At 59.8% G+C, this 25880-nt stretch overlaps 3 protein-coding genes across 5 annotated transcripts; 1 reads left to right on the top strand and 2 right to left on the bottom strand.

Annotated features, from left to right (window-relative positions):
• Window positions 1-350: 350 nt before the first annotated feature.
• CALM3 (calmodulin 3) lies at window positions 351-8126 on the top strand. The gene is made up of 6 exons (XM_090259344.1): window positions 351-501; window positions 4876-4906; window positions 7144-7287; window positions 7376-7482; window positions 7730-7865; window positions 7956-8126. Exons 1-6 carry the CDS (start codon window positions 499-501, stop codon window positions 7982-7984), a joined length of 450 nt encoding a protein of 149 aa, XP_090115470.1. The 5' UTR covers window positions 351-498; the 3' UTR covers window positions 7985-8126.
• A 6668-nt stretch (window positions 8127-14794) lies between these two features.
• PTGIR (prostaglandin I2 receptor) lies at window positions 14795-18175 on the bottom strand. The gene is made up of 2 exons (XM_090259671.1): window positions 17172-18175; window positions 14795-16179 (listed from the first exon to the last, which is right to left on the bottom strand). The coding sequence occupies exons 1-2, from the start codon at window positions 17910-17912 to the stop codon at window positions 15802-15804; spliced, it is 1119 nt and encodes a 372-aa protein (XP_090115797.1). The 5' UTR covers window positions 17913-18175; the 3' UTR covers window positions 14795-15801.
• A 5882-nt stretch (window positions 18176-24057) lies between these two features.
• GNG8 (G protein subunit gamma 8) lies at window positions 24058-25093 on the bottom strand. Of its 3 annotated transcripts, XM_090259451.1 has the most exons (3): window positions 24951-25093; window positions 24543-24703; window positions 24058-24311 (listed from the first exon to the last, which is right to left on the bottom strand). In XM_090259451.1, exons 1-2 carry the CDS (start codon window positions 25044-25046, stop codon window positions 24575-24577), a joined length of 225 nt encoding a protein of 74 aa, XP_090115577.1. In that variant the 5' UTR covers window positions 25047-25093; the 3' UTR covers window positions 24058-24311; window positions 24543-24574. The 3 variants fall into 3 exon arrangements, with proteins under 3 accessions (XP_090115577.1, XP_090115576.1, XP_090115578.1); XM_090259450.1 differs by lacking the exon at window positions 24058-24311 and having other exon boundaries at window positions 24519-24703; XM_090259452.1 differs by lacking the exon at window positions 24058-24311 and having other exon boundaries at window positions 24519-24703; window positions 24963-25093.
• Between the last annotated feature and the right edge of the window lie 787 nt (window positions 25094-25880).

Below are 25880 nucleotides of genomic sequence, written 5' to 3'. Positions count from 1 at the left end.
TCTCATTTCCGCCATGGCCCGGGCCCAATAGCGGCGCAGCTCACACAGAGACGCGTCACGAGCAGCCAAGCGTGTCCCTCCGCCGGGGAGGAAAATGGTGTGGACACAGGGGGCGGGGCGCACAGCAATGGAAAGTAGTCCCGCCGCCGGTACGCGCGCACGCGCGCCGTCGGCGGCAAACCCCGGCTCAGTACCAGGTGGGAGCGGGAGATTTGCGGGCCCAGCCGCGCGGAGAGAAGCGCGGAAGGATCCTCGGGAGTCGCAGTGCGGTGGCACGTGGGCCGGGCGGGGAGGGGCGGGGCGGGGCCAGGTGGGGTGGGGTGGGGCGGGGCGCGCGCGGCATCCGTTGAGGGACCGTTGGGGCGGGCGGCGGCGGCGGCGGCGCGCGCTGCGGGCAAAGTGTGGAGGCGCGGACGCGCGGCCGAGCTCGAGGTGCTGCAGCTGCTGGCGCCACCGGAGGAACCTTGATCCCCGCGCTCCGGACACCCCGGCCTCGCCATGGTGAGTGAGGCTGTAGGCCCGCGGAGGCTGGGCGCTCTGAGGCGAGCACGACGGGGTAGGACTCCTGAGAGGACGAGTGGACTCAGAACGGGGGGCGCTCGGGCCCCGGCGGACGCCTCTAGACCCCTCGCTTCCTTCCAGTCGGGGGCATCCGAACCTGGAGCGGGACGTTTGGGTCCCGAAAGGGGACTTGGGGACTTCCAAAAGCTACTTTTAACACCAGATGGGTTGTTTAGTCCCCAAAATGGGCATCGGAGTTCTCCACGGGAGCATTTGAATCTAGGATGGAACATGTGGACCCTCGGAGGGGGCGTTTGGACACCCTCCCCCCAGGGGGTTTGAACCCAGGACAGGGCGTTTGGTCTCCGAAACGGGGTGTTTGGACCCCAGCGGGGGGAGATAAGAAACAGCGGCTGGGATGGGGGTTCTCTGGGCCCTGATGAAGGCTTTGGGTCCTGAGGGGATGCAGGGAAGGGGCCTCCGAGGCAGTCTGGGCTACTGGGGAGCGCCCCCGGAAGGCGCAGTGGGCAGCTGGGCCTGGGTGGTGATGGGGTGATTTCTGCGGATCAGATCTGGGGAGTGGGGCGGGGGGTGTTCTCCGAAGACCAGCATTGCAGAGGATGGAGGAGGGGGGTGAAGCTTAGGGGAGCAAGGGCCTGGGGTGCGTGGCAGCGAAGGTTAGAAGATGCCCCTGAAGCCTGCGGGAACTGGGGGGTTGGGGTTAGGGGGGTGGTTCCAAGGGGATAATGGCAAGGCTGGTGCCGGCCGGTGGGGGGGCGCAGGGGGCCTCGTGACGGGGTTGAGGGCAGCCAGAGAAGGTGCCGAGGCTGCTAGTGGGCTGAGGCCGCCGCTGCAGGAAGAGGGGCCGGGTCGGGGGCGTCAGGGCAGAGCGCTATTTTCCGGTCCGTGAGGAGGTGGGCCTCCCAGGCGAGGGGGGGCCGGGCACGTGGGCGGCGGAGGGTGAGGTAGGAGGAAACCTGGGGCAGGGGCACCGGGGGAGGAGATGAATGGCAGGCGAGGTAGATGAGGGTAGTTCCTGAGTGTCTCCCGGGCAAAGCTGGACAAAGGCTGTTCCCCTGGGTGGGGAGTGGGCTGCAGAGGCTGCGGGGCGTCCCCCTTCCCCGGGAAGAACAGGGGTGGGCAGAGGCCACCCCGGTGGCGGGGGGCAGGTGGGCGGAGTTGTTCAGACCCCTACTGCGCACTGAAGCCGCATGACATGGGGGTGGGGGGGCCGGAGTTTAGGGTGCGCTGAATGAGCCGGCCTTTCGGGCCTGCAGCCTCACGCCTTCGCTGCCCCTTTCAGACCGGGAGAGCGGCCTTTTTCAAACGGGAGTGCGGTCCTTCTCATGCTCTCCAGCTCCGCTCACTGTTCTCCATCTCCTCGCTTGTGCCAGGTGACAGTGCAGTACAGTGTGGCGTCAGTGACAATCAGGCGCCTGTTCCTGTAGCCTCGGGGTGGGGGTTGTGGAGCTTGACCGGAGAGGACCCCCAGAGAGGCCCCTTCATTGGCCTCAGGGCCCCTTGCTCCATTGCGGGCCCTCACTGAGGACTTCTGCTAACTCCCACGGCTGGACTTCGGGAGAAGACCAGCAGACGCTCTTTCCTGCCCCCTGCCGCCCACAGCACCCCCAGCCCCGCCAGGCTCAGCCTCCTCCCTGGCAGGGCTGGGCAGAGCAGGCAGCCGCTGCTGTGTGTCAGATGGCATTCTTGCTGACAGAGACTTGATGGCTCCTCTCACTGCTAGCCCACTGTCCCCCGCAGAGCCCCGCCGAGGAGTGCTGAAGCCCGGGCAGGTGCCAAGTGACCCCCACCCCGCCTCCCAGACAGGACCTGGGCTTTGGCCCCAGCTAGTTTCTCTTTCCATGTGTAATCAGCAAGGTATGGGTGGGACAAGTCACTGTTAACTGGCCTTGGACGGACTTTGGCCTGGGAGCAGTGGCTCCTCCTTGGCCTGGTGAGGGACCCTGGCCTTGGTTTCTGATCTCATCTAACACTGCTCTCTGGCATTGACTGGGGGCTGGGCAAAGCGGAGAAGTAATACCTTCTTCCCCAACCCCACGATTTTTTTCTTGTCCAGCCTCGTGCTGGATCCCAAGATGAGGAATAAGGAAGCAGGAGACCAGCTAGGTAATTTTGGAGACAGTTTTTGGTAAAAGCTTAAAATCTTCATTTCTGGAAAGGGAAGAAGGCCTGCGAAGGGTCCCCCTAGTGATGCTCGCCTCTCAGGTGCTCAGTTTTCTGGGCAGCCACCAAGCTTTGAGATCTATAGCTTGAAGCTAAGACCCTTCCTTCACCCAGCAGGGGAGAGGGTCTCCTGGCCTGGAGGGAGAGTGCCTGGCAGGCCTTCCAGAAACAGCCACGCCTATTTGCAGTGGCTGTGGGACAGAGAGCGGCAGTGCCTCCTCCGGACCTTCAGCTCGGAGGTGGTGGGCAGTGGCAGACACTGGCCTTCAGGGCCACTCTGGGGCATCTACCACATGCCCCAGCCTCCAGCCCCCCCAGCTGCAGCCCCAGCCCCTGACAGCACTTCCCAGAGGTGGGGGGAACTGGGCCTCCTGCAGAGCTGTGCGGTGGGGGTGGGAAGGTCCCTGCTTGGGCTGGCTTTTCCATCTAGGCCAGGAGAGAGGATGGGAAGCAGGTGGCATGGCGGCCCTCCTCCCCAGACTGCCTCTCCTCTCTGATCTTCCTCTTCCCCCTCCGCTGGCATCACCCGGCCTTGGTAACCAGAGCCCATCCTGTCTTCTCACTTTCCCTGTGCAGCTTCCTTGGGTGGCAGGATCTAGGGGATCGGCCCAGGCTTCCTTGCCCACAGGAACCAGAGGAAGAGGGTAGAACCAGTGACCCGTGGGCCTGGGGCTGCCAGGTGGGCAGTTGGGAGCCCAGCAGCCATGAATTTTTTTTAAGGCGATGCAGAAGTACCTCCATTTGGCCTCCAAACCTTCTCTTTAGACTTTGGACTTTTCTAGAATGTGCATGTGTGGTGCTTTTCCTCTCCCCTCCCCCCTCTCGCTTAGCCATCTCTCATCTGTCACCATCCCTTTGATTTCCCTTCCCATTCTGCTTGTTTGGGGCTTGGCCTCAAGTTCCTCTTCCCTTAGATTTAAAAGAAAAAAAATACATTTTAGGTCAGTTCTAATGGGACCATTTCTTAATATTTGGGATGGGGTGGACGTTTGTGGGCTAGTTGCTAGCTTCCATGGAAGCTCTGGGATCTCTGCAGAATAATGCAAATACAATAGTTTGCATTGGTTTGAGGGACTCTCAGATGGAAAGCTAGAACCCTGCTGTAGACTCGGAGCGGCCTTCCCCTTATTGCAAAAGGAAGTCAACAAGGAGGGAAGCTCAGTCTGGACCCACGGTAGTCCGGGGAGGGTGGTGCCTTCATGGCACTGATCACAGAAACCAAGGACAATTTATCCTTTTGCTGCCTGAAGCTAAATGTGGGGATCAGCCCCCCACCTGTGTCCTCCCCAAGAGGATCCCTGTCCCTGGCCGACTCCCAGCACAGCAGCACAAGGAAGGCTAGTCCTGGCCTCTCCTCTGCCCCACCCCCAAATCCCGCATGCAGCAAGGGCTGCCTGCCACCGGCTGGTGGCCAGACCCCAGAGAAGCCAGGGCTGGAAAGGGTTAAAGACTGCAGCGCAGCTAGGGAAGCTGACTTCAATCCTACAGCCTCTGTCACCACTGCTGCTGCCCTCTGCAGTCCCCTCCCCGACATTTGCCCCTCCTGTCCAAAGGAAGCTGAACAGAAGGATGCCCTGCGCCATCCCTGTGCGCAGGGGAGCGGAGCAGCTGGCCCGGCCTGACCGGCTTGCTCCCAGCGCTCAGAGCACCTCCGAGCCACCAGTGAGGAGGATTTTTGCCAGTTGGGTGCACTGTGCTTGGACTTAGCGCCTCCAAATAGCTGACACAGAAACGAGCAGAGAGCCGCACATGCTGTCCCTCTGCCCTTCCCAGAGACTGGCCTCTGTCAGCGCGGAGCCTCCTAGGGCTGCTTGATTAGGCCTCCAGGGCAACTGCTCCCTTCACTCAGCCTCTGGTGCTCCGGCGGTGGCGTTGAAGAGGACGCAGACCTGTGCTGTGTCAGTGCAGCTGGTTTGGGGCCCGAGCAGTGCTGCTCCCGCCCGCGGGGCCAAGAACCGGAAGGCTTGGGTCCGGCAGCGTCAGCAGGCCCTGGGGCAGGCCAGCCTGGGTGTCCTGCCCACCTGAGTCCCCGGCTTCCTGAATCACCGCACTCAACCCCAGGCCCTGGCTCTGCCATGCACCTCCCTTCCCCACGTCCATGGGCTGCCAGAGGGGGCTGGGCTCAGCCAGGGGATACAGCCTTGCCGGCCACCAGCCCGGGGACTCACTTTGCCCTTCCTGCTTTTCCAGGCTGACCAGCTGACTGAGGAGCAGATCGCAGGTGAGCTGCCTCCCCCACCCCCTCACCTGCCTCAGGAGGGCCTCCCCCGCCAAACCTTACTCTGGCCCGCGGGTGACATCTGACAGATAAAACTGGGGTGTCCCCTATGTCACCTAGTGCTATGCCTTGTGCTTAGAAGGTTGGTAACTGGTGTAGACCACCCAGGGGCCCCAATGGCTCCAAACCCCGTGGTCCTGAGACAGGCACTAACCAGACAACGGAAGTCACGTTCCGCTCCTGGCCATGGGTCATCTGGGGGCCTTTTCATCAATGGCCGCAGGGTGAACCCAGCTGTCTGTCCTCGCTCCTGCCAGTGAGGCTCAGCCGTGAGCTCCCTGCCTCCCTGTCCTCCCACCTCTGCACTTGCCTGCACTTAGCGCCCCCTTGGCACGTGCTTGCTCTCACCAGAAACGCGTCCCCCCAGTTCTCTGCAAGGGCAGTAACTTCTCCTCCTCGGTCTCAGGTCACATGTCCCCTTAGCGAGGGCTTGTCTCGCCCCCTCTCAGGTAGACCTTCCTTTACATGCTGTCGTGACACTGTGCATTGCTTTCGTGGCCGTTCTCACTGCCTGACGCTATTTTATGGTGTCCTGCCTGCTGTGCCTCCCGCCACTAGATGTGCGTGCCTGGAGCTGGGGCCTGGTGTTTGGTGGTCCCTGCAGTACTTTCAGTGCCCAGAACCCAGCAGGCTAGTGGGTTCTCTGCAACCCGCGGGCTACATAAGTAAACCAAGGAACCGTCACATAGCTCCCAGTAACCCAAACTCATTTTGATCGTGTGTCCAGAAAGGTCACAGCTGCTGGAACTATTGTGTGACTGAGTGGGTCTCCAGGCCCCCCTCTACCCAGGCTGAGGTGCCTGGGGACAGAGACCAGCTTGGTTATCGCCATCGCCCTGGGCCAGCACAGAGTAGGCAGGAGCAGAGATGCAGGGCGTGGGCCTTTGGGCCCCGGCCGCTGCCCACACCGCAGCTCTCCTCTCCACAGGCTGCGGGGCAAGTACTGGTTGCCCAGCGGGTGGAGGTGGGAGGGGACTTGCCTCCTCTCCTTCTTTTCCCCTCCATACCCCCCCCACCCCCCCCGCCAACCCAGCACACAGAGTCACACTTTCAGCTTCTAAACTTTGACCCCATCTGGCTATGGAGACCCACTGAGGCAAACCAGAGACTACCGTGTTGAGTGATCAGGAGTTCAGGGTGCGCACCTGACTCACTCACCGGACCCCCTCCCCTCCAAACAAGGAAGGTGCCGGCATCCCCAGGGAGTCTCACCATCTCCCCAGGGCCCAGAGGCTCAGCGCAGCTTCTCAGCTGCATGTGTGGCTCCCGCTGCACCTGCCACCCCCACCTCTGACCTTGAGTAACACAAACACCCTGCTCCCCACCCTGTTCCCATTAACGCACTGTCCCCCACCTCACCCCAGCCCACACCCTCTGGGAATAGGCTGCCGGGCATCTGCTCTCCAAGGCTCGCGGGTAGAGAGCGCCAGGTGCCAAAACGGGTCCAGTGGGAGGGCCGGCGCCACGTGCTCCTCTCCCGTTCCTGACACGTCCCCAGCTGTGGCCCTCCCACTCAGTGCCACTAGCTCCTAATCCTCCTGGCTTGGCAGCCGTCCCCTCTCCTTCCATCCCCCCAGCCACCCCACGCACCGTCCGTCAGCCGAGCTCTGCTGCTGGCCTCCCCCGCACTCCGCGCAGCCGCTCCTTCGCTCCTCTGGAAGCCGGTAGCATCGGCCCCGGGGAACAGGGCTGGCAGTACCAGTTGGGAGGGACAGTGCCAACCAGAGGCGGCCTGCAGCCTCCCTGCCTCCTCTCCCCGCCCCTTTCCAGCCAGTTGACCTTGGCTGGCATACTTTAGATGGAGACTTCTGACTGTCATCCACTCCGTGACATTGGTCCATTTCATCATTAGAGGGAGAGGCCGAATCCAGGGACCAAAAAGAAATACAGAATCATTTAAGGAGAGGGTTAGCGCCCTTTCCTGTTGTCCTCGCTGAGCTAGATGGACAAAGCTGGTCTCTACCCGGCCCACCGGAGGCGTTCTGTCATGTGGACTGGGGGGGGCGGGGGGGCTGCTGCCCTGAGCACTGGGGCGAGAAGCCTGGGCTGGACCTAAAGCCTAGTTCCCTGTCCTGAGGTGGGGCTAGCCCTTGGCCTCCCTCCAGGCAGGGAGTCAGCATCCCAGATTCAGGATGTCCCCGGGGTCCTTTGCCTCTGACTCATTCCCTTTCTTCCCCCAGAATTCAAGGAGGCCTTCTCCCTTTTTGACAAGGACGGAGATGGCACTATCACCACCAAGGAGCTGGGGACAGTGATGAGGTCCCTGGGACAGAACCCCACCGAAGCAGAGCTGCAAGACATGATCAATGAGGTGGATGCAGATGGTGAGCCTTGCTCTTGGTCACCCCCAAGCACAGGGAGCCCAGGGCCCAGGCCAAGGCTGTCCCCAACTCCTCCCTTCCCACCTTCCAGGGAACGGGACCATTGACTTCCCGGAGTTCTTGACCATGATGGCCAGAAAGATGAAGGATACCGACAGCGAGGAGGAGATCCGAGAGGCCTTCCGTGTCTTTGACAAGGTAAGCGGTCCTCTTGCAGAGTGGCTCTGGGAATTGGCCAAGGGACAGAGCAGGGGGGCTTGGGACATGTAGCGACGGCACCTCCAGGAAGCCTGGGTCCCAGTGCCAGCCCCACTGCCAGCTCACTCCGCCGCTGCCCAAAGGCCCTTCCTCTGCCCAGTGAGGGTGACACACGGTCCTGCCCCCCGGGGAAGAGCAGGGGACTGCCTCGCACTCAGAGCCTTTACCCGTCCCCCACACACACCAGGATGGCAACGGCTACATCAGCGCGGCAGAGCTGCGTCACGTAATGACGAACCTGGGTGAGAAGCTCACCGACGAGGAGGTGGATGAGATGATCCGGGAGGCGGACATCGACGGAGACGGCCAGGTCAATTACGAAGGTGAGCTGGCGCTGGCCGGCGCGGGGGCTGGCCCCGGTGCCTCGGGCCAGCCCCACGCCCGCTGACCCTGCCTCCCTGCTTCCCTTGCAGAGTTTGTACAGATGATGACCGCAAAGTGAAGGCCGGGCAGCTGGCGATGCCCGTTCTCTCGATCTCTCTTCTCGCGCGCGCACTCTCTTCAACACTCCCCTGCGTTCCGGTTCTAGCAAACACCAATCGATTGACTGAGACTCTGATAAAGCCACAAAAGATTTGTCCCAAGCTGCATGACTGCTCTTCCTCCCAAGTCCCCTCCCACGCCCCTCATCTCTTCCTTTGCCCTCCCCCCTCCATTGACCTCTGCTGGGGCCTGATGCGATTATAAGATGAGCCCCCCTTCCCCCTGGGGGAGCCTCTGCCCTCCTCCTCCAGCCCAGGTGGCTCTCCTCTGTTTCAGTCTGTTTCCTTCCGTTTGTCATCTTATTTTGGGTGCTGGGGTGGCTGCCAGCCCTGTCCCGGGACCTGCTAGGAAGGGGACAAGGCCCTCGCCCAGGCAGAAGAGCACACCTTTGTCGTTGCATGCAACTAGCCCCGTGACCTGTGTGCAAGTCCCAGCAGCCTTTGGGGCAGGGGTGCCAAGGAGGTGTTCCAGAAGGACGGAGGGGCGTGGTGTTGGCTGGATGTGGCCCTGGCGGGAGTTGAGGGGCAAGGGAGTCTTGGAAGCTGGCATTCTTCTACCACTTGAGGGGCCAACTTTTAGAAGGGGACAGACCGAGTGGACAGCATTCAGACCCCACTGGCTGCTATTCTGAAACCGTCTAATTGGCTTCCTGACGTTGGGCTGGTGGGGCTGCTCAGTGGCCGCTCTGCAAACCGTACCTGCCCGTGTTCCTAAAGCAATCTCAAGCTATTCTGTAAATACTTGGTGCTAATGTCCTGTGCCACTCCCTCATGACACCCGCCCACCCGCGTGGGGGTCCCCTCGTGGGAACCAGTGTGGGGATGGTCGCTTTGTAATGTGCTGGTTATCCTGCTGTTTTTTTCTTTATACCCCTGAAGACTTTAAATTTTGTCAGAAACCACACCAGGCTAGCTGAAGGGCGGAGAGAGGGAAGACATGTCCCACCACACCCTCGAGAGAAAATACCTGCAATAAACAATCCTGCCGGCTAGCGGCTAGCTGCCAGCTGCCTGGAGGACCGGCAGCCGAGGGCAGCTCTGCTTCCCGGCCAGCTGGCCCCTCCCGCTTCTCCGTGGTGACTTGGCAGGCTCCCTCCCATCTGCGCTGTCTCTGTGCCCTCCTCTGCCCCACCTCCCCTTGCCCACCTGCCTGCCCCCACACTCCCCCAGCGGAGAGCATGATCCGTGTGTGACCTTGCTTCTGACTTTCGCCTCTGGGACAAGTAAGTCAATGTGGGCAGTTCGGTCGGTCGTCTGGGTTTCTTTTCTTTTCCCTTCTGTTCATTTCATCTGCTCCCCGCCCCCAGGTCGATCAAGTGGCTTTTTCTGGGACCTGCCCAGCTTTGAGAATCTCTTATCCTCCACCCTCTGGCACCCGCCTCCAGGGGAAGGAGAGAGGGAGGGAGGGACGGAGCATAGTGGGAGACCCAGCCAAGAGCTGAGGATAAGGGCAGGTAGGCGTGAAGCTGTGGACATTTTCGGAGTGTTTTGGTTTTGGTTTTGTTTGGTTCTTTTTTTTTTTTTTTTAAACCGGGCAATATTGTGTTCAGTTCAAGCTGTGAAGAAAAATATATATCAATGTTTTCCAATAAAATACAGTGACTACCTGATTGGCTCTGGCCCTCATCTGTGTTTCTGGGCCTGGGATCCCGCAGCCGTGGCTTGGACGAGCCTTCGCTCCATGCTTGCTCGAAAGACTTGGCGCTCTCACTTCCGCTGGGTGGGGACCTGTGAGCCAGAGCTCGGACCCCAGCTGGATTGCAGTCATCTGAGTGCCGCCACAGGCCAGCCCAGGGATGCACACGTGTGCCAGACACCAGTGCACCCCCGGGGGGTAGGGGGACACTGGTCAGACTGCAAGACGAGAACCAAGAAGTCAGTGTTAGACTCTGGTGGTGAGGGACTCTCAACAGGGTGCTCTGGGTAAGGGGTGGCATTCACGGAATGAGTCGATGTCACTCAGGCAGCCTAAGTGTGGCGCGTGGTCCTGGGCCCACAGGGAGAGGGCCCGGGGCTAGCGGATGTGGAACACAAGCCCAGAGGAGCCGCACACTACAGAAGCTCCTTCCATGGGGTAAGGGGCTCGGGAAGAAGGGCCTGCGGGCCTGTGGGTCAGCCATGCCATAGGGGAGGGATGTAGCAATCCCTGCGGGGGGGCTTTCCCCAAAATATATGTGCCTTGCAAATGCCATTGGCTCCCCATTCAGGGCGCAAGGAACAAACAGTTAGTAAACCCTATCTAAACTTCTGAGCTGCTCACACTTGACCATGGAGGCCAGGCAGGAGCCAAGCAGAGACAGTCCAGTGGAATGACTTCCTCCTGGCCTTGGAAGGATGGACAGGCCTGCAGGGATTGGCCTGGGCGGGGTTTTCCTGCTGTGGGCCGCTCCCCTGAGCCCTAGCTCTCCGCCCCCTTTCTGCCATCTGACTGTCTTTGGCACTTGGTGCAGTGAGACAGTGTAAATGGATAAGAGTTCCAGGTCTGAACCGACCACTGGCTCCAGCACTTAGCTGCCCGCTTGGCCTCAGGCAGATGACTCATCCCCAGACCCCCCTGTCCCCCCTATAAAATGGGGGTACGAGGCCCTGGCCGGTGGCTCGGCTAGCGTACACCAAAAGGCTGCGGGTTCCACATCTGGTCAGGGCACGTACGGGAGGCAGCTGGTGGATGTTTCTGACCTCGATGTTTCTCCCTACGGTCAGTAACCGCCCTCTGGTGAGGATTAAAAATGAGTGGCCTTATAATAATAGCACCTACCTCCTGGAGCTGAGCGAGGAATGCGGGTGCCCACAGGAACGGGCCGGGCGCGCGGTGTGTCCTCTGACCTTGGTGTGATGCTTCCTACCCCACAGGTTCTCTTCAAAACTGCGTCAGTGGTCCCACCGCACCCTCCGAGCAACTGTCCGGGCTGGATGCCGTTCGGCCCCCCCTGCGGCTTAGGAAACGGCCCCAGAGAGGCGAGGTGTCTGTCTGCACCAAGGTTATTAAGTCAGAAGTGGCAGAGCTGGGGTTTGAACCAGATCCGACCCCAAGGAATTCATGCTCAGCTGCCTGGTCTTACTGTAAATGGTCATTTTAAAACAGATGACTTCAGGGGGACCAGAGATAGAGCCAGTGGGAAGGCCGGGTCCCTGTGGTGGGGTCTGAGACGGGAGGTGTCCAGGAGACCTGTGGGAAAGTCGGGCCTCAAAGTGGAGAGAAGACAGGCCCTGGTGACCCACAAAAGCGCACTCCAGGCCCAGTGTGAGTGCTCCCGGCAGCGAGGCTGTGCTCACTGAGCCCTGGGCCACCTCTGCCCCTTCCCACCTGAGAACCTTGGAGCAGTGACTTCATTTCTCTGGGCCTCAGTTTACCAGCCTGCAAAATGAAGAACAATCGTGATCTATAAAAGAAGGATCATAAAAATACCGACCTCAGCCCTGGCTGGTGTGGTCAGTGGATTGAGCACCACCTATGAACCAAAGGGTCGCCGGTTCAATTCCCAGTCAGGGCACGTGCCTGGGTTGTGGGCCAAGTTACAAGAGGCAACCACACACTGGTGTTTCCCTCTCTCCCTCCCTCCCTTCCCCTCTCTCTAAAAATAAATGAATAAAATCTTAAAAAAAAAAAAAACCCACCTGAGGGGGTTGTGCCAAACACCTTTTACCCAGGCCAGACTGAGTCCTACTGCGATCCGCCTGTATGTGTTGGTTGCCGAGGCACAAGGTCAGTTGCCCAGGCCCGGGGTGCGGGCAGGCAGAGCCTCTGGCACCACGCTTCTTGGAAGCGGCTGAGCTGGGTCTCAAAACCCCACATTGTTCAGGTCCCAGGGCCCACAAGCCTCAGTCGCCTGTTGTTTCCCCCTCAAGTCTGTGTTTTGAAAGACTTTTACTTCCAGACAGGCTACGTTATTAAATGATCATGACTCCCCTCTCTCGTGCTTTATTAATAACCAAAGACACATAGACGGACAGCACTCGGAGCTTCTCATGGACACGGGCAGGCACTGCCCAGAGCAGAGATGCAGTGGGAATATTTCCGGTTCAGGCCTGCAGATCTGCGGAACCAGCCCAAAGCCTGTCCTCACAAGATCACTAGATGGGGGGACACACCAGGAGGTGCCTAACCAGTGCCCAAGTGAGCAAGATCCAAGTTCTCACTTCCGGTTGGGTGGTGGCCCCATCTAGAGCTGTGGCTGTGGGGCCACTTCTAAGTGCCATTCCCAGTGTGGCCAGCAGGTGGGGCAGTGGCTATAGAAGTCATTTCCAGCGTTATTGGGGGGGGGGGTGCGTGCGTGCGTGCGTGCGTGCGTGTGTGCGTGTGTGTGTGTGTGTGTGTGTGTGTGTGTGTGTGTGTACTTGCCCAGACCTAGGACGACAGAAATGAATCAAGTCTGAGGCAGACACACTCATTCCTACTGTGTCACATCTTGACACCTGCCCTCCCCCCCCCCGCCAGCTGCTGGCCACTCCACCTGCTGGCTCCTCACACATGTCACAGATCCTTGCACTGTGCACTCGGTACGTGTCACGGCTTGTAATTTTATCATTTTGCTGCTCATTGTAATACATGTTACTGTGATTATTAAGTGGTCATCCCACTGCCTCATGAGAGAGAGAGAGGGCCAGGGTGGCATCGGTCACGCTGCTCTATGCCCAGCGGGCCCACAGCAGCCTCGGGCCCAGAGCAGGCTCAAGGGACTCTGTGTGAGAGGCTAACGAAGGAATGCGGCGACCACGACAGGAACCCTCTTCTTGCTTCACTTTTTCCCCATTGCCAGGTCCCGGCTCAGCCATCCCCTCCTCCCAGAAGCCCTCCCTGGTGTCCCCGACATATCTCCTCCCCTCCCCCAGCCCTGCCCACTTGACTGTGAGCCCCAGGAAGGCAGGGCAGGGCTGTCTCGCACTGCGCTGTCCCCAGTATCACAGAGACAAGACCTGCCATACACGCAGGCCTCGGTAAGACCCTGCTGAGTGAAGGACCAAATGTCAGTGCTAGGCAGGCTGCAGTGAGAGCCACCAGGAGCCCAAGCAGTGCCGAGCAAGCCTGAGGGAGGAGTGACTAAGTCTTCAAGGAGGAGGAGTTTGAGCAGGACCTTCAAGGGCCAGGGGGCAGGGGAAACATTGTTCCAGGAAGGATGAGCTCACTAGGCAAAGCAGTGGAGGCCTGAAAGGTCACGGGCTCTTTGGGGAACCTGGGTTGTCTGTTGTGGCTGAGCACAGCCAGAGGAGGTTGGCCTTTGGCCTCTAGACCGTGGGAGCCCTTGAACTTGGCAAGCAGGGGACTGACTACTCAGAACCTTCTGGGATAGGACCTTGGTAGCTAGCACAGAGGGTCCACGGGCAGTGGGGTCAGGACGCCAGCTGGGAAACCATCCTTGAGGGTCCGCGGGTGGATGGACTGGGGGTTGTTCGAACCCCCCGACCTGGAAGACAGCGTAGACATCTTGGCCAGAGGTGGTGGGGGTGCAGAGGAGAGAGCGGACTCCAGAGAGGCCTGGGGTGGTGGTGGTAAGAGCTGGCAGCAAGCTGGCTTCAACACTTCATCCTTTCCTCCCTTTAAGCCGCATCTGAGAAACGGGCATGATAAAAGCACCCACCTCAGGCCAGGATCCTGTGGGTCAAATGCCCAGCCTTGCGCTGGCCTGCAGCCAATGCCCAGAACCAACCTGCCTTCGGGGCAGCCCAGAGGCGAGGTGAGCGTCCGGGACCCTGGACAGGCAGGCCCCTGTCTCTTCTCCCACCCTTCTGTAGCCCCTCCACCCCACCCCTTCTCCATTGCCTTTTAGGGGTCCCTTTGGGCGGGTTCCCGCTGAATCTGGACCATGTTTGGGGACAAAGACTGGACCCCATCAGAGGCTTCTTCACCTGCTTTTTGTCTTTTGTCTTTTATTGTTAAATTCAATCAATATGCTATTTCTACAAATTCTCCATCTTTTTCAGTATTATGTCTTTTTTTTAAATTATTGTAGTAAAATACCCACAACATAGAATTTATCATTTTAACCATCTTAAAGTTTACAACTCAGAGACAGTACATTCACAATGTCATGCAACCATCACCATCTAGTCCCAAAACATTGTCACCGGCCCAAAAGGAAACCCCAAATCAGTAAGCAGTCATCTCGACCTGTTTTTATCTCTCCCAGACACCCTTTGTTCTTCTTTAATATGATTAGAAACATAGTGACTGAAGAAAGAAGTCAAAACAATGGAGCAAAGCATCGCATTGCTGCCAAACTTCATCTGCTGGGGCAGCCAAAGGTAACAACGGCAACACCAACCACAGCAGCAATAACAGTAATGCTTCTTGTAGGCTCCATCCCAGGCCCTGGGCCAAATTGCTTTTCTGGGGGCTCATTTCGTCCTCAGCACAACTCTGTAAGCTAAGTACTAGGTTATGGTCGCCCTTCGGCGTGAAAGGAAGCCAGCAAACAGAGAGGCAAAGTTACCGGCCCAGCAGGTGAGCTGGGCTCCGGAGATAAATCAGCTCTCTCTGCACGCGGGCTATGCTTTCTTCTTGCTGTGTGACCTGGGGCTGGTCACTGCACCCTCTGGGCCTTGATTCCGGCCTCTGTAGAAAGGCTCTAACAGGCTGGAGTGAGAGGGTACACCGCACACAGAGGACGACCCACTGATGTTAGCTGCTATCAAAGGCTCTTGCCTTGCCTACCTGACCCTTCCCCAGGTTCAGATTTATTGGTTTAACCCAGGAGCAAGCAAGAGAGGTGAACTGGGGCTGCCTGAGGTTGGGGAGTGGGGAGGTGCTTTCCCATCACCTGCCCCCCCCCCCCCCCCCGCCCACTGCCCTGAGTGCACTTCCTGTCATGCCTTTCAGCTCACTGGCTTGCTACCAAGCACCCTTGATTCTGGGCCTCTCCGAGGGCAGGCAGGGGTTGGCAATGAGAAGGGGGGAGGGGGGTAGGTTGGAAATCACCCAGTGGAGTCCAGAGTGGGGCCCCAGCACCTGGCTGAGTCAGTGCCCACTATTTATTGAATGAATGAATGAAATATTGGGGTGGGGGCTCCAAGAACATGTGAGGTGAGGTCAGGCTGTGTCTGGAGGCAGCTGTTTATTTGGGGACAGGCACAGGACTTAGACTTAGGTCTGGGTTCTTGGGCCATCCCTGGGGTTCATGCCCCAACACCCGTGTCCCCACAGCCTGAGTCTTATAACCACCAAGGCACGCCCAGTGTCCTGGGCACACGCCCAGCAGTGTCAGCCACAGTTCAAGCTCCCCTTCCTCCGGCCTCTGCTGGGGGTGGCCAGAGCTCCCAAGGCTGATGGGGAATCGGAAGCGAGGGGCGTCGGGAAGTCCCCGGCTGGCTGCCGTGGGGCAGAGAGGGGGTAGCTCTTGGAGTGGCCTGGGAGAGGGCAGAACTGTCCCCTGGGGATTGGGTGGGGGTCAGTGCAGGAGCATGAGCCCTCACAGACCCGAGTGCACAGGAGCTCTGGGAACTTTTCCGCCCTCTAAATATTTAGACAGTGAGATGGATGGGTGCGCGGGGGCCAAACCAGGCCATCCAGGCCATCAGTTATTTTGAGAGAACTGTTCTTGTGCGCCAGCAAAAACGTTCCCTTTGTCCCTTCCTCTCCTCCCAGAGCCTGGAGTGGCCACGCTGGAGGAGAAGAAATAGCAGCTGATCAGCCCCTGAATGCAGAGGTCAAGGTTCTGGCAGGCCAGGGCTCTGGGATCCATTGCTCTGCTTGTCCACCTGCAGCCACCAGCCTTGTTCCTGATTGTCTGGCTCTTGATCCAGGAAGACAGGGCAGGAGATCACAGAACAGCCTAAGATATCAGCAGGCTGCCTTGGGCCCCACTTTGGATGGGCTTCCCACGGTGCTGCCGGGTGGCTGTGCAGGAGGCAGGTGCGCCCCTTGCACCTTGCCCCAGGCTGACAAAGGCACCCAGCTCCCCTCCTTCTCCCCGAGGGTGGCAGGGGCCCTGGGGTCCTTCACCCCTAAGGCGGGCTGGGAGAGGGGTGTCTGCGAGTGGCCGTGGGCAGGCCTGGGGCAGAGACAGCAGAACCAAAGCTTGAGGCGCTGGAAGACAGTCTTCCGGAACAGGATGAAGACCCAGGGGTCCAGGATGGGATTGAAGGCATTGAATCGGAAGGCAAGGAGGTCCCCCATCTCATTGCTGTCCGGGGCGATGGCCTGGGTGAAGCCACGGATCTGAGGGCAGGGGGAGGGTGTCAGGAAGAACCAGTTTCCCCACCCACCCCACCCTCCCTCCCCTTCACCCACTTGCTAGCTGCAGGAATAGGGAGGGAAAGGAAATAAGATAAGATGAAAACTCAGAAATGAATGTATCCGGGGAGCGGAGATAGGGAGCCCCAGGAAACAGCTAGCAGAGGCCCAGAGAGAGAGAGATGGGGCAGTGGGGTGCGTCCAGGACCGCGTGCGTCTGTCCACAGCTTCCAGTCCCTGAGTCATCCATAACCCCCTAGAGTTTTGATGCGTCTCAAATTTAGCCCAGCCTTGATTTTACAGAGAGAGACACTGAGGCCACGAGGACAGATGGGATGGCCGGGTGCCACAGTGCCAGGGTCTGCCCTGCTTCCATTCCAGGGAGGCTGGGCAGGCTCTTGGAAGAAAGGGCCGTGGCCGGGAGGGTCCATGGCAGAGGGTGGCGGAGCCTGGGTGTCCGGGGTGGGAGCTCACACTCTAGAATCAGAGGAGCCTGAGGTCCAGACCTGACTCTGTGCCATCACAGTCAAGAGACATTGCCCCTCATCTGTAAATATGGTGACAAGACAGGAACTTTGCCCTGTTTCTTGGTAAATGCTTGCGGAATGGGTGCGTAGGTCATTTTGAAGAGTATCTGAAAAAGGATTCGTAAACCATAGAGCAAGTACCCCATGAATGTTGGGTCTTATTATCATTCAGAGGTTGCAAGGCTGGGCGTGCATTTGATCATGTCGGGGACCAGAGATGTGGAAGGGGGTGCACCAGGGGTCCGGAGGAGCCCGAAGGAGCAGAAGCAAATGGGGAGCGACCTCTCCAGAAAGTCAGGAGTTGTTTGACAGTTGCCAAAGCCTCTGACCTCTTTGAGTCTCAGTTTCCCCAGCTGTGAAAGGGACACAAAGAGTGGGGGACAGAGCCGGGCGCAGCGCTGCCCCACCCACCACACCCCGCCACGCACCCCGGCTGCGGAGGGGACTCACCGTGAGAGGCAGGGAGCACACGGCCATGATGCCTGTCATGAGGACCAGCAGGATCAGGTAGTCAGCCTCGTCCTCGCCCGCCCGGTGCCTCTGCTGGCGGTACATGCGGCAGAGGCTGAGGGTGACGGAGCCGTTGCAGAGGATGATGGCAGCCACCAGCAGGGCCACGAGGCTGGCGTAGGCCAGGGAGAAGGCGCGGCCGCGCAGCTCGGGCGAGCGCAGGTGGATGAAGCACCAGCTGCCGGGGCAGTACTGCTGGTGCTGGCCCAGGCCCAGCAGCGGCAACGAGCAGAAGAGGGTGCAGAAGGCGTAGACCGCGGGCAGCGCCAGGCGGGCGCAGCGCGGCCCATCCAGCTGCGCGTAGACGTAGGGGTGGCTGAGCGCCAGGCAGCGCTCCACGGCCATGGCGAAGAGGATGAGCGTGGAGGCCAGGCCAAAGAAGGTCATGGCGAAGGCGAAGGCGTCGCACAGCCCCGGGTGGCCCCGGGCCAGGCCCAGCAGCGAGCTGTTCCGGGCGTAGGCCACGAACACCGCGGGGCTCAGGAAACACGTGCCCAGCAGGTCGGTGACCGCCAGCCCGGTGACCAGCACCGCGAAGGCCGACGGGCGGGACCGCCGCCGCGCGCCCAGGATGCCCAGCGCCAGCCCGTTGCCCACCACGCCGGCCACGAACATCAGCGTGCTGGTGGCCGGGCCCACCGAGTCCCGCACGTAGGTGAGGTTCCTGCAGGAGTCCGCCATCCCGGCCCGCGGCTGCCGGCCCGGACCGGAGGGGCCCCGAGGCTGGAAGGCAGCGGGGAGAAGGAGCCGGTGCCGCCGCTCAGAAATCCTCCGCCAGCCTCTTCTTCATGGTCCTCACGGCAGCCGGTGTCTCCCCGTCAACCTGCCGCTTTCCTGGGGTGTCCAGCTTCTCTCTCTCCCCTGTTTCTGGGCTTCTCTATCTGTTTCCTCTTTTCCTCCCCTCTTTCCTGGTTGTTTCCATCTGTCTCTTGTCGGCTCTGTCCGTCCCCTCCCTGGCCCACCCCCTGTGCCTCTCCCTCTTCTCTCCCTGCTCCCCACTGCTCTCTACCCCCTTCTTTGTGCTCCTGCTTTGGGGCAGCCCCTCCTCACCGCACCTCTGCCACCTCTCGCCATCGCTCACCCCTCTGTCCCCTCACTCGGGTCTGGCCTCGCTGTCTGTGAGGTCTGTGTGTCAGCCTCTCCCTCCTTCCCCCTTCCTCCCTCCCTCCCTCCTCATCTGGCCTGCCCGCCCCAGCTTTTTCATTTCCTCTCCCTGCCCCGCCTCCCCCCCAACCCCCGCTTTCTCCAGAGGCCCCCTTGGCTGCCGCCCGCCCTCCCTGGCATGCTCCCTCTGTCCCCCTGCCCAGGACATCTATCTCCCGCCTGCCTCCTCTCCCTGTGTCCTCTCACGGTCCCCATCGCGGAGCCACCTGCCACCTCCCCACACACAGGTCTGCCTTCTCCCTTCACAGGATCTCCCAGTGGCCCCGGGTGGGGATCACCCAGTCGTCACACATGGAGTTTGGAGCTCACCGGTGGGGACCAGGACAGGCCCTGAAGACTGACCAGTCTGCAAGGCTGGCTGGGGGTGGCCCCTGGGATCTATTCTGGGCTCCAGGCTCCAGGGTTAGGACGCTGCCCAGGGATTGAGAAATGACCAGGAAATTCCTCCCTGATGCAGTGTTTTCCAGCCAACACGGAGATTTCTGTCCCCTGGACACAAGTCACTCCTTTTAGAAGTCTGGGCAGCAAGGTGGCTGGGCCGGAGGCGAGAATGCCCATCCCTGGAGCCCATCCCTGGAGTCCATCCCTGGAGCCCATCCCTGGAGCCCATCCCCAGGCTCAGCTCCCACGCTCACCCCGCAGAACCCTGAGGGACAGAGAGGGCCCTCCTGCCCTCTCCTCACCCAGCTCTCCCAGGCCCCAGGCCAGGCTCTAGTGACCTTGACCTCCAGGAATAATATTTTAGCCACAGACAACCGTCCTGAGCTCCAACATCACTGTCACATTGATCCCTGCCACCCTTCCACAGACTCACCCCAGCTGCCGCCACCCTGGGCCAGCAGGGTCGACCTGTGGGTCCCAGCTCCCAGCACAGCAGCCACCTGTCCTGTTCCCACGGAGCCCACGGTTCCCAGGCAGCCTGCCCACCCCTACGGGCCAGACGGGACCTGGGAGACCCCCTCAGACCGCCGCCCTTATCTTTCAGGGAGGCAGATTCAGTGAAGAGATTCCGTACTCAGGGTCTCACTCCTTTTGTCTTGGGTTTCTGTGATGGTCCCGGGCAAGGATGGAAGCCGGTGTACCTCAGTTTCCTCCTCTGTACCGTGGGGTAACAGCAGCTTCACAGACCCGGTGGCTGACCTTGGCCAGCGGCCCATCCCAGAGCCCTCTGTAACAAGGAGGGAGCCTGTGCGGACCTGTCACGTCCAAGGCCAGGAGCGATGCTCCTGACTCCAAGGGCTGCAGACTTCCCCTCTCTGTCCCCATGTCCCTAAGTAACCACAACCCCCTCACCCACTCCCTATCATCATGCTCCACTGGCATCCCCAGCTTCCAGCAGAATGGATGCCCCAACTCCAGCCACACCAGGGCCCCCAAGGCTAACCACACAGCCCTGCTCTTGGGGTGCCTGTGTGTGCCGGCCTCAGCCCTCCCAGTCGTGTGGTCCCTCCCCACTTATGCCCTGCTGTCCCCAGGCAGACCAGAGGGAACTCGGGAAGTTATAACATATTAATGAAGGATGACGCCTGGCAGGCTAGCATCCTGTCTCTGCATCTGGGGAGTTGCAGGGTGTGGGGAGCTCCGGTTCCTGGAGCCTCCTCCCAGTGGCTTACTGTCCCCATCAGGGACCATTGAGCACTCAGGAACTCCACTCAGCTCCCATGCCCAGTAGCATCTCAGACAAGCCCCTACCTTCATCCAGGCCTCAGTTTCCCCATCTGTGCCAATAGGGGCCCAGAGTCCTTGCAACCCTGGCATTAGTTCTGTGCTTGGGGAGCAGGTGGGGGTGGCAGTGACTGACACTCATTCCTAGTGAGAGGACTATGGGTCCCTGGCGTCTGTGCCATCGCTGGACACAGCTTCTGGGGACCCGGGGTCTCCTGCCCAGCTGTGGCCCCAGCCAGACCCCCAGCAAGGGCCACAAAAGGCTCCTCTTTCATCCAGGTGCTTTGGGGTGAGAGGTTACCCTGCCGGGCAAGGAAGAAGTGGTTTCCGGAGCAGAGGGTGGGGAACTGTGGGAAGGAACTGCTTGGGATGGGTGAGTCACGGCTCTCCCCACCCCCCACCCGCTGCTAAGAGCAGGGGCCTCCCTCAGAGGCATCCCGGGCAGTGGGGCAGCAAGTCGGAGGAGGGCATGGACACACAGAATGGGGGGAGGGGGAGGGTGCCCAGAGGGGCTGTGCTAGGGACTGTGCATATGGGATGGGGATGGCATGTGTGGGTGGGCGTTATTTTCTGTAAGGGCTACTTGTACATCTTTGTGTGTCTGTGCGTGTCTTCAGTGGGGGCTTGTGTTTCTCTCTGGTGGGGCGCGTGTGTGTGCAGGGGCTGTGTGCGTGGTGCAGGGGAAAGCGGTGGGTTTGGACGCTCACCTCCAACACTCACCAGTCACAGCGTGACGCTGGAAAATGACTTCCCCTAGCTGAGCCTTGATGTCTTCACCCAATGGCTGCCTCGCCCTTGTCATGTGTTGTGTAAAGACGAGAGGCGGACTTCACCCTCCCTGATGCCAGGAAGGCTGCCAGGAGCTGCTGGTGTTATTATTCACTCCACAACCCTAACTACTGTGTGCCAAGGGCTGGGGAGCAGAGAGGCTCAGAGGGCACCATCTGAGGGGGGCAGGGCCCGACAGTGGCAGTGCCTGGAGAGGAAGGTGAAGGCTGAAGCTGGGCTGGCAGGCCCTCCGCTGCGTCGCTCCACACCCAGCTGGGACTCACATCTGGCTGGGTGTCTTGGAGAGGGCAAGTGCCAAGCAGGCCCGGAAATGGGGCCACAACGGGCCTCTCCCATGCCTCCTGCCCCTAGATGTGCTGCTGCTCCCGGCTCCCCGGCCCAACCCTCTCCTGACTCCCTGGTTTTCCATCTCTTCCTGCCCGTGCCCTCTCACTGCTGTGTGTCCATCCTGACCTGTCTCTCCGTGACAGGTCCCTGCACTTACAGCCCGAGGCCTTTTTCTCAGCTCACCACCCTCTTCTCCACCCCAATGGGTCCTCGCATATCTCTCTGCTTCTTGCTCCTGCCCCAGAGGCTTCTGCTCCATGTCCCTGACCTGCCTTGACTTGGCCTGTGCCCCTCACCTGGGATACCCTCACTCTGCCCTTCAGGCTCTGCCCACAACTCCTCCAGCCCCTCCTGAGCCCATCCAGCGGTCCCACTCCCAAACGGCCAGGTAACGTCACCTCGGTGTACCTGTCTGCCGTGTTTGTAAAATGATTAAGAATAGATCCCCTTTGGAAACTATCAGAGAATTGGCTGAGCTGGGGCATTGAACCAGGGCTCCCGATAATCGATGGCCACTTTGTAGCCCCTCTGGCCCTGGGCCACCGCTCCCTGAACCGGTCAGCACATGGGGGGCAGCATGGGAGGAAAGGCAGCCTCAGGCTGGGGACTGAAGTGGGAGGATACTTCTGAGAGCCGGAACTTCCCCAGGCGCTCACCTCCCGTGCTCCTTGGCCAAGCACTGACCCCAGAGCTGACCTCACAGCTGGGGGTGGCAGGAAAGAGCAGCCGCGACCACAGCTGCTGTTGCAGTGTCATCCCCTGCTAACAAGGTTATCTGGGTCTACAGGGAGGCCGGCCACCAGGAAGCCAGCCTGCCTCTCTGGCTCCTCATCCCTCCCAGCCTCAGTCCCGGCCAGCGTCTGGGCCCAGGCTCACCCACCTCCCTTCCTCCCGCCCCCTCCTGCTCTAGGCAGATATGTACCCCCTTCCCCACCCTTTCCCACCCCGGGTCAGCCAGCCCTGCAAGCTTCTCCTCCCCCTCCCTTTCCCAAGACCAGAAATTCCGAGGGGAAGCTCCAAGATCCCACAGCTGAGAAGGTTAAATCCCAACAGTCTTGGTTCAAGAAATCCTTACGCTCCTGAATCCTGACCCCACCAGACTGAAAGCCTCCAGACTCCAGCCTTCCAGAGTCCTGGGAGTATAGACTCCTTGGCGCTTCAGGTTCTAAGATGCAAGGATGCTAGACCTGAGAAATTCTGAAATCCTCTGGCGATTTACCCCCACCCCCAGCTCATCCTTGGCTCTCCCTGTCCCCTGTCTCCCCGGGGGGTTCCCACAGACATGATGCAATCAGCTGAGAGGTGGGAGGCAGGAGGGAGATGTAATTACAGCCTCTCTTGCCTCAGTTCAACAGGAAGCTCAGAGTTGGGGCCCAGGGGACCCTAATCCAATGTGAATAATGGACCACTTGCCAAACACATGGCACAGCCCCGTTCCTCCACCCAGATCCAGCCTCGCTCTGAGGAGCAGGGGCGAGGCAGGAGATAGTCAGGAGGGAGGAAACTCCAGAGGCACCCCAGGGCTGAGACAAAGGACACCGGTACCATACAGAGACGCTGTTCTACGCTCATGAGTCATGACTGCACCCGTGCAGAAGGTGCTACATGACCCCTGCTTCATTATAATAAATTAGCACTGTGGGACCCCCTGCCACAGTGGCCAACCAAGAAAAATCATGGGAGACCGCATGCACAGTGGCTTAGAAGTTATACTTGTGCACGTGCACTAAAAGCCCGCCAGAACTAGCCAGGAAGTGTCTGCTGTATCAGAATAGAATCCCTCCAGCCCCAGAGGTCAATCTCTGGTCAGAGTTGGCCCGCTCCCATGTTCTGTGGGGTGTGCTATTGCTTAATAAATCTGCTCTCTCTCTCTTTCTGCTATAAACTCTGTGTTTGGTTCAATTCTTTGTCCGTGATCAGTGGGAACCTGGTTACCTGTGCCCACCTGAGGCAGGAGTATTAAGCCCTAGAGAAGAAGAGGTGGGAGTGAGGAGTGGGGAGGGGGTCTTGAACTCCATGGCCCTTGGGCCAACCAAGTAAAATAATTAACCAAACCCCCAGTTCATCTGTATTTCTTCATTTGCAACAGACATTTCACCTTTCTCTTCATTCCATGGTGAGGAGGCCCTGACATGAGCTCCATGATAAATAGCAACTGGACCTCCGCCTCCTCCACTGAGAGGCAATGGGGCAGGGTGGGGGCTTCAGTGAGCTGGAAAGCCTACATCCCATCTCACAGCCTATGGTCACCCTGGGGGGTTGTGTAGGTCTAAGGTCACCAGACCTTCCAGTTTGGAAGGAGCTGGAAATATGGACTTTGATGTAAAGTACTCTATTTTTCAATTTGGCAACCAAGTCAAGAACATTATGTAGGCCAAAACAGATAACCAAAAAACATAACTGCAGGCTATATATGTCCTGCAGGCCACCAATATGTGAAGTGGGAAACACAGGGCAGAAACCAGAGCTGTCACTGTCAACCCTGTGTCCCTGGAACAAAGAAAATAATTGTTGAAGGAAGCAATGGATAATTTAATTTGTCTCCTCTCCCTCTAGCCATGCTTCTCTCTTATCTGGGCCCCAAGTTTCATTATGACCATGTACCAGCTCAGGTGTCTCCTCCTCCAGGAAGCCCTCCCTGACCCCCAAGCTGAGTCAGATGCTCCCCCACCCCAGCCCTGCCCACTCTGGGTTGTCACCATCTTGGGACAGGTCTGTCCCTCCCACTGGATTCTGAGCCCCAGGGGGCCAGGGCTAGGCTGTCTAGGTCACAGCCATGTCCCCAGCTTCACCCAGCACAAGGCCAGTCACAGAGCAGGAACTCAAAGAGTGTTTGGAAGAACGAACGAATAAATGAATGCATGAACAGATTTCAGTGCTTAAGGACAGGCAGGCCTGTGGCAGGGAGTGGCCAAATGTGAAAAAAAGGGGCGAAATCATTCGGGGATGAGAAAGTGGGATAGGCACTGGAGGGAGGAGAGGGAGAGGCCAGCGGAGGGGTTCAGGGAGCACCAGATTCCACAGTCTTCACCCTGTTACCTCCTAGCTGTGCGACTGAGTAAGCGACCTCCTTTGGCTCCGTTTCCTTATCTGTTAAAAAGCCATTCTACAAGTAGCCAGTTGCCGCTGGGACTACTGTCAGGACGATTAAATAAATTCAGGATCATGGAGTGCTGACAGGAGGATTGTTTCCTCCCACACACCCTCCGCATCCAGATACCTCACCCCCACCCTCCACACTCCATACACACCCAGAAGATGTGAGAAGGGGCACAGATTCCCCCAGGGTGGCCTCAAACTCCGCGCGTGCCTCAGTTTCCCCCAAAGCACAGGTACCCCCATTCACCACGTTTATTGGATTCATACTTTGGCAAGGGAGGGTAAGCTGTCAGGAAGGCTCAGAGCAGGACGCAAAAGAGGCGCTTGTCGCGGAAGGGGTTCTCTGCGGCGGGTACGGGCGTCACCAGCGGGTCATCTTTGGCGTGCGTCTCGCAGAAGGCCAGGAGTTCGGAGGCGGCCTGCGACACCTGCGGGAAACCCAGGGGAAGTACACGCCCCGCCCCTCCCCAAGACCCCACTCCTTGCCCGACCCCTCCCCTTGACTAACCTCGACCCTGGACCCCCTCCCGGGGTCCAGCCCCGCCCCTCTCAGGCCCCACTTCCTGCGCGAGCTCAGGTTCGGAAGGGTTTGGAAGGCAACCTTACCCCCCAAGGCTCCGTGCCCTTAACAGCGCTGGGTCCAACCCCAGCCCCAGAGTCCCGCCTTCCTCCTACCCCGACCGGCACCTTCATGCGGTCGATGTTCACTTCCAGCTTCAGCTGTTCCACAGTCTTGCGGGCTTCCGCGATCTTGGCCATGTTGTTAGACATGGCTGCGGCGGGGAAGGGGTCAAAAGCCCGGCGGGAGTCGGGGCGGAGGGGTCAGGCTAGGGCAAGTCAGGGTCCCCAGGTGGCGCGTGGTGGGGTCCCAGCAACTGGGGAGCGGGTGGAAGAGCGCACGAATGGGCACCCAGAGGCAGTGGGAGGGAGGTACAGGAGAAGAGAGGGTAACGTGGAAGGATGAAGAGTCGCACAGACTGGGGACCAAGGGGCCGGCGGGACGACGGACAAACGAGTGGGGGGAAGAGAGGCAAGAGGGGAGATGGAGGGGTGCACAGATGGGGTACCTAGAGGCAGAGAGGATGGGGAAGGCAGGAGGGAAGCACAGATGTGAGGCTGAGAGGCAGGTGGAGGGAGGGACAGAAGGACAGGGCCACAGGTGCTACAGCAGGTTCCAGGTGTCCTCAGCCCCCCAGGGATACAGCCTGAGCCAGGAGGGGGGCCCTTCTCAGGCCAATTAGCCGCGGCTCCAGGGAGAACAAGGAATTAAGATCGCGGCGGGAGGGGCGCAGAGGGGGCCTCATTAGGGCCTTGGCAGCAGCTGCCCCCCTCCGCTCCCCTCGGGGGCTCCTCCACCCCAGCCCTCCACCTCAAAGGCTGCTCTGCTCATTAGCAGCTGGAGAGAGGGCTGGTGGGGGGCCGTCCAGATAGCACTGGGAGCGGGGCGGAGAGGATGAAGAGAGGGACCAACGCAGGGGCAGAGGGAGAGACGCAGTGACCGGGAGAGACTGAGGCACAGGAGAAATAAGGAGACGGGGGTGTGGGGGAGGATGAAGTGATGGAGGGCGTAGCGGGGACAAACAGAGGGGTAAAGAAAGGGACAGT

This window comes from Furipterus horrens, unplaced genomic scaffold (assembly GCF_987537825.1).
Source record: "Furipterus horrens unplaced genomic scaffold, mFurHor1.1.pri manual_scaffold_13, whole genome shotgun sequence".
Taxonomy (NCBI): Eukaryota; Metazoa; Chordata; class Mammalia; order Chiroptera; family Furipteridae; genus Furipterus; species Furipterus horrens.
This window is presented reverse-complemented; position numbering and strand designations above follow the sequence as displayed.